The sequence below is a fragment of the Pinus tabuliformis genome, chromosome X (assembly GCF_031772625.1).
Source record: "Pinus tabuliformis cultivar Carrire ecotype Pingquan chromosome X, CPIR1, whole genome shotgun sequence".
Classification (NCBI taxonomy): domain Eukaryota; kingdom Viridiplantae; phylum Streptophyta; class Pinopsida; order Pinales; family Pinaceae; genus Pinus; species Pinus tabuliformis.
The window spans coordinates 124,843,865-124,851,663 of record NC_142308.1 but is presented as its reverse complement, the minus strand read 5'-3'; the positions used below and the strand labels follow the sequence as shown (position 1 = coordinate 124,851,663).

Genomic DNA, 7,799 nt, shown 5'->3' with positions numbered 1-7,799 from the left:
AGTGGAAAAACAAAATATATAGCAGCATATCATACTACAAAATAAAGGAGATTTGAGGAGATAGAGTTCCATAGGCCAATAAAAAACGACCAACATTTGTTTCAAATGTTAAAACAAAATATATAACAGTACATCCAGCTATAAAATAATTAGTAATACTGAAAGGAATGTCGCAAGATGTTGATCTCAAATACCACCTAGAATTAAGTACAATAATCAAAGTTGTATTGTGATAACTATAGATTCAAAAAATGCTATATCATTTTTTCCTTGAACAGATTGGCGACAATGTGCAGGGGCATTACCATGAAAAAACGAGAAGGATAGCATTGGCCAGAAACCAGTTTGAGTTATAGAAAAGGGTTTAACTTGGACTTCTAGAATATTTGACTAAGTGAGGCTGTCAAAATGGAAGAAACCAAAAGTAACTGTAAATTATATGCTCTTTTCTCTTGGACACAGTTGTCTGCAGTTATATGAATTTTCTCTCTTGAACTGCTATTTCTTTCACACAGCCTACATGACCAACAAGTTATCACAATAATATAAAGTGTTGCATTGTAAATATATGCACTTTAACACAGTTGTGTGTATAGTTATGTGAGTTTTCTTTCTTGTCCTACTATTTCTTTCACAATCTACATGATCAACGACTTATCACAATAATGGAAAAGAGTCCACTCCCTCTACCAGAGGCAGCCATACCCCAAAATGTAGCAAGCAGAGTATTTAGATGGAATCAAGAAATGTCCTATATTTGAATGAATCAACATTCAAATTGATATCACACATGGGATGTAGAACAGTTGGTGATAGAGTATACCCTTAAGGGATGTAGAACAGTTGGTGATATTGTATACCTTTAAGGCACTCCTTGTGTGAAGGTTTCAAAACCCCGTGTATATAATGTGGTTCTAGATATTTAACAGGCTTATTGTAAATTTCCCAATAGTGCATCATATATTTCCAGATTGAGGTTCTTAATTAGTAATTTAACAAAGTACACCATGTAACCAGAAAACTGCGTGCTGGTAGTCTGGCCATCTACTAATTGAATTATTTTGAGCTTTCAATGGATGATCAATATCAAAAATTATAAAAACCATAATGGATTCAACAAAATAGCTACACAAAAATAAGATGCACGGAGATACTACAAGTAATGACTACAGTAATCAGCCCTAATAAGAAAACAAGAGTAAAACAGGACACTGGAATCATCACTTGACAGAAAAAAAGAATGGAAAGCCCTACCCTACATTGGCAATACAACATTAATGTAAATTATCCTGAATTTGCTTGTGTTTGTGCATAATCTGATTTTTTTATGAGTGCAGCTTGTAACAGTTAGATGTAGATGCAGAAATTTAGTAAGAAAATGTAGGCCGAAAGAACCGCTCTATGATTCGACAAACTGTTTTATTGATCAAGTTATCAATGCTCAATAGTAGTTATCGAATAAACACCCTAAGCTGCAAGTTGACATATGAGCCAAAACACGGTATAATGCTGAAACCAGTTTGGAACAACCACAAGCATTGGAACTAAGGAGATTTGAAACTAACTTTTCTAGACTTAAACCCCATAAGCAAATTTATAAAAACAGCACAACACTTCTCTTTATTTTCTTACTATAAAATCCATATAAAGCGTTGACTTGCAAAATGCCTACTTGATCTATAATCTGTTGAAGATAACCCAAACTAAACAACAATCCTCTATATTCTAAGAATAAGATCCATGTAAAACATTTACTGCAAAATGCCCACATGGTCTATAATATTTGGAAGATGTTAAATGGGCCAAAATGACACAAAAATTTCCACACCTTTAACAGATAATATTCACTATCTAGGTTTCAGTAAAGAAGATCCATGAAACAGTGCAAAATACTGCAGTTGTCCAAGCTAAGTATAGTCCTATCTATCTTGTTACAGCATTCCAAAGGAGTTTACTCAATACTGCACAAAACAACAGAAACACCGGTTGAATATAGTCAGTTGTCGAATCTAAATAAGAAATCTTTAAAATTGAAAAACTCGCGCTGTTCATTTGACAGCTTTCTAATGTGTGGCAATTACTACTTTGCAAACCTTCCAGTTCCAACAAGACATTCCATTTATCAATTTTAATCATATCCGATTTCTGACTCCAAAATGATCATTTGACAACTTACTACTAATATGTGCGAATTACTATTTTGTTAACTATTTCAGCAAGACATTTCCTCTATCAAATTCAATCATATACGATACTCAATCTTTCGCAATTAAATTCATTAAAGTTCTCGCGTGGCTCAGTCAAATGGAAAAACTAAACACTGATGAAATCACACAGCAACTGAGTTAAAACCCAGTGAAAATCACAGAGTCTGCTATCATATTAGCATGATAAGCAGGGAATGCACCACACAAGAAGGCACAGTCAATGCTGAAAAGGGGCTCCTTTTGAGGCTCTGCAATCATATTAGCGGGCAAGCAGAGAATGCACTAAACACAAGAAGACAGTCTATCTAATTCACAACCTGCCTAGACTGCGAGCTCTGTGAACTAAAATTCACTGTTCAATCACAATGGGGCTGAAAAAATGCCTGTGACAGTTAGATACACAACAAGAGAAGTAGAAGATAACCGTTTCAATATAAGCAAAATACGGAAAAAGACGTCACAGTCAAATATGACATTTAATTCTAATGGTGGGGGAACGTGACCATAGAAAGCAGGCACTGGGAGTTTCAAAAACCAGTGCAAAAATTTCAATACGGATTTTAAAAAGAAGATTGGATGGAGGCATGGTCACATGAATATATTTGCAACAACGACTCTTTGCACAGTCAGGGAAACTGCTATTAAACCCATAAAATGTGTTATTGCCTTCCAATATCCAAAAGATTGAAAGAAAAAAAGCTCCACAACTAGAGCACCTAAGAAAAACGGGATTGCATATGAGATTCACAGAGTAAAATGAAACATCACTAACATGGATGCCAAAGCACAAGATGAAAAAATAATTCATGTAAGAAACAGTGTAACAACCATAATATCTCTCACATTTTAACTCCTAAGCCAGAAAACATCGCATTCTATTCGAAATGGACCTGCAAATACTACAAACATTAATGCTCGAGAAAGAGAAAACTGAAAAAAATGATAGAACTCTGAGATCAAATTTACCTCATCGTCCTCGCTTTCCTCTTTGTTCTTCTTCTTGAGGCGGGTTCTGCCACCTTCCTTGTTGAAGGGCAATTTCATGGGTCCAAATGGAGAGTCAACATCCAAGTTTCCCTTCATAGCATATCCAGCACCCTTGCCTCTAATCATGTCCCAGAGAGCAGATCCAAAATCCTTTGGCCTAAAGGAAACAGGCAACTCAATGTAGCTGATTCCATTCTTATCAACCTTCGCGGACTTATCCAGCTTCGCATTTACAATGCTCACCTCAGCAAGCCAGACCTCATAATCCAGCGCATTCAAGCCGAGATCAAAATCATTTTTATTCTCCAGTTTCAAATGCAATGTTGCTGAAGTTTCTTCGAAGGAGAAACTATCGAATTCTACCTTCTCCAGATCAACATCAGGTTTGTAAGGCACGGGAATCTCTCCCTCCTTTTCCAGAGGCAACGTTATCTTGCCAAAGACAGGCACGTCTGCAATAAGGCCAACCTTAATTTTGTAAGGGATAATGCTTCCGGGCTTGATATCATCATAAGTGTCCTTGATATCATCGTAGATTATTGTCATGGGGATCTTCACAGTTTCAGACCCATGGGCACGAATTGTGCCCGCATCAGGGATCAATCCAGAGACAAGCTTCCTGCCATCGCTCTCTACTAGATAATCAATGTCCACCAAAGGGATCGGAACAGGGTTGGGATTATTTATAAGCACATCGAGAACAATTTCGGCCTTCTTCAGATTGATAGATGGAATGTGGAATCCTGTGACATCTGCCGTCGGTTTTCCAAAACCAATAGCTTCCTCAATCTTCTCTCCTATGTCATGGATGAAGTCCTTCACCTTGTCAATGAATCCACCCTTATCCTCGTCCTTATCTTCATCCTTTTTGTCTTCTTTCAGACCTCTCTCGGTCACAGATGTCTCTTCTTTGTCCTTCTGCTTCTCGATCTCCTCAGACGATGACATTGTCTTCACAAATTAGACACTACTTAGATCTATTTTAATGATAACAACCCCTTTAAAACCCTAAAACCACTTTTTCAATAACCCTTGACGCACCTAAATAGGAGTTCCCGGAGGTAAATCCAGCACCAGAACTGAAATTTCTTTCAATGCTCACTTTTCAAAACCCCGGCTGAAACTGTAGATTGCTTCCTTATGTACGCTTTGATCAAAGCGACAAAACTCTTTTATGTCGATTCTCCAATACCCACCGAGAAATACAACTGATTTTTCTACCAGACAGCTAACCAGATCACCAAATTACAACCTCTGATCTAATTTTCCAAAGAATCTATCCCACAAAACCCTCCAACGCAATGCAGATCTAATTTTTGCGCTAAAACCGCAATTTAGAGCTAAAAACAAATGATCGGATGAACAGCAATTCGGATCGCTTCGCCTTCGATCTCTCCAGCATTCGGTTTCAGTATAAATAGTGATTCCTTCACCATGAAATGACGGAAAAAAAATATATTCAATTGAACGGGTAATCACCCTTCTGACAGTGTAACGTCTGCTGTTCAAATATCCAGACTCTGTTTCTCAGCGCGTGGTACAGTGCCCGAGAATGGCCGGTTCGAGGTGGTAAACGTGTCAATTTTTTATTGGTCATATAAACAAAAATTTAATATATTTAATCATCTATCGTTATATAGAACCGTATTTGACCACGTACAAACTTTTATTGGTCAGATAAAAATAGACACTCAACGGTATTTTCGTTTACCCGTAATCCACGTGGTTAATTTCAATTGGAAGATAGTATTAGAGCAATTATTAACGCGGAAGTAAATCTCACTATTGCGATTATATTTTGTAATATGAAATTATTTAGGCTTCGGTACATTGTCAAGATGTGGATAATAGCTTGAATTAAATTGTTGGGGTTGTTATAACTTGTTAGAGGAGTTTATTTATGGTAAATGTTTTTTTAATTGGTAATTTTATGGAATTTGGCAAGGAAAAAAATGTTTTTTAATTGGTAATTTTACGGAATTTGGTAGGGAACAAAATGGAATGGGTAACATAGGATGGGCAGAGATGTTATGGAAAAATGTTTTTTTAATTGGTAATTTTATGGATTTTGGTAGTGAAAAGAAATGGAATTGGTAATGTAAGATGGGAGAGAGATTTATGAAAAAATTAATATGACGATTAGGGTGAGGGTGAATTTTTATTTTATTTATTTTATTTTTAGTTTTTAATTGGGTGTAATTTTTACTAATAGTATGTAAGTTAATATTAGTAGGAATCTGTGATTTTATGATGGTTGAGACAATTAGAGACACTCTTATCAATAATATTGGAGAAAAAATTCCCCGGATGCGGGTGATGACGTGCCAAGGAGGGACGTGCCACATGCCCAGCATGTGCCGCCCCGTGGAGATCTTAATGAGCCTGGTCCGACCGCCGTCATAGCATAATGGTTCAGCAGATATTCGAGGGGAATTCATTGCAGAGCAAGAGTTCTCGATGGTGGCGCAGAATGCAGTTAATGCTCTGTTGCAGAGCAGGTTTAGAAATCGATATCAGCAAAGGATGTGGATGCATTGGAGAGTTAAGATCAGCCGGATGCGAGAGCAGAGGAATTGTGAGTCGGTGGATGCTAAGCCTCCTGCCGCAGTGCAAGCTCTGGTCTGCCGCTGCAATTCAGGCTGTGGCCGGAAGCAGGGGAGGCAACTCGAAGGATTTCTGGTTCAATTGGAAGCAAGACGGGTCAATTCGTGTGCAGAAGGAGGGTGCTCAGAAATTTCACGGGTGTGGGCATTCGCGGGTGACATGGCCAAATTGCGGGAACGACAGCCCAGCAGACGAGGACCAGGGAGAGGTTCTTCCTCTCGAACCCCTGCAGCAGACGAACACCACCATTGCTGCTGCTGCTACTGTCATAGGAGAGCAAGAGCCACCCAACTCCCATGTGGACAATTCCTGGAGGTTGGCAGCTCGAGCGAGGGAGGGCCATTGCTGCCAGCGTTTGGCTCGGTGGTGTTCACTCTGGGAGGCTCAATGGACAACACAGGCGTCAAAGCCCACATTTCTGTCCTTTTTACAAAAATCCCTGAAGAATTCGGTGCTGGAACTCCTGAGGGCACGGCGGAGAAACCTCCAGAAGGTTCGGGCAAGGATGCAATGGAGAGGCCACCAGGAAGTTCGGGCAAGGAAAGCGCTGGCAAGGAAGGCCTTGAGGAGCTGCCACCGAGCGAGCCAGACAATTTGGGGAAGGAGACGGTGCAAGGCACCTCACCCGACTTGGGGCCAGCACCCCCGGGCATGGATGAGGATAAGTGGAAAGCGATGTGGGAAGGAGTCCCGGAGGGAAGGGGATGGTGCTATGTGGTGGAAGACCCAAGCCTCTGCGAGGACCAGGATACTGAGCCCCGGCTCCACACAGTTCCTCCTCTCTCCACCAGAAAACAGAACTAAAGCTCCTGCGGGTATGTCGGTTCCGGATTCTACTGTGCTTGATGGCTGGCAACTTCTGCGTCTGTCTGGTTGGCAATTTCTGTGTCTATTTGTTTGGTTTATGCATATCGAGTCTAGTTTCAATTTTGTTTCTTGTTGGGTTCAGTTAGACAATGTCGAAAGCCCCTGCGTGGGCAGTCTTGATTCTGCTCAGAGTAATGAGGCCCCTTAGCTTGCTGACTCTCACTTCTTCTGGGCCTCCAAAGCAACTCGTTTTGGGAGAAACTCTTTAGTTTGGCTGGTTATTTTGAAAGTTTTGTCGGTGCTGCCCCTGCGAGGGAGCTTCTGGTCTTAAAGTTAAATTATACAGGGTGCAACTGCTGGCCCTGGAATGTCTGCATCACTGTCTGTAAAGTCTTCTTGTAAATATAATAGAAAAATTTAGCTAGTCTTTTAACGACAAAAAAAAAAATATTGGAGAAAAAATTATATATGAGGACCAGGGAGGGAATGGGGAGGGAATGGTGGAAGATATTAAGGAAAATTTACTTATGAGGGTGAGTGTGGGGATGGGACGACATATTAAGTTTTCATTAATATCCCCCACATCCGTAGTTTTCTTGCCATCTCCCCTCATGAGGGTGAGGGTGAGAATGGAGAAGATACCAACCTAGATTCATTTTAATTATGAATCTATCAAGCACCGAGAGAGATGAAATCTCTCAAGGTACAAACTTCTTTTTTGAGTGCAAAGTTTGAGGAAATACTTGCACCTCGAGAGATTTGATCCCTCTTTGTGTTTGATAGATCCAGGGTTAAGATGGATCTAGGCTAGTTTAATTATTAATAATTATTAATTTTATTTCTATTTCTATTTTTATGTCATTTGAACAAGTCAAAATGTTTTAATTAATAATTATAATTATTTTTTTAATGTAATTTGACTAGTCAAAATGTTTAGATAACATAACATAACAAGTCATTAGGACAATTGATCTTCCAACGGGACGATGGAACCAGGTCTGGGGATGCTCCTAGATTGTCAAAAATGTCAGTCACAGGTAAGTGTGTGGCTACCTAGTCATTAGGTCTTCGCTAAATTGCTTTCTTCCCCGTTTCCATTTTCCTTTTCATTCTTCGTGGTGTGGAGGCAATTTTGCTTATCAGTGGTAGGGTTTTACTATGCAAAGTGAGGATTAAGCAATAATTTAGAGGGTT

The 7,799-nt window shown here is 39.4% G+C and overlaps 1 protein-coding gene across 1 annotated transcript; it reads right to left on the bottom strand.

The window, feature by feature from the left end:
* Positions 1–1,593: 1,593 nt before the first annotated feature.
* LOC149138751 (Late embryogenesis abundant protein, group 2) lies at positions 1,594–4,701 on the bottom strand. Its single transcript, XM_089446692.1, has 2 exons — positions 3,174–4,701; positions 1,594–1,961 (listed from the first exon to the last, which is right to left on the bottom strand). The coding sequence occupies exons 1-2, from the start codon at positions 4,140–4,142 to the stop codon at positions 1,956–1,958; spliced, it is 975 nt and encodes a 324-aa protein (XP_089302818.1). The 5' UTR covers positions 4,143–4,701; the 3' UTR covers positions 1,594–1,955.
* Positions 4,702–7,799: the final 3,098 nt, after the last annotated feature.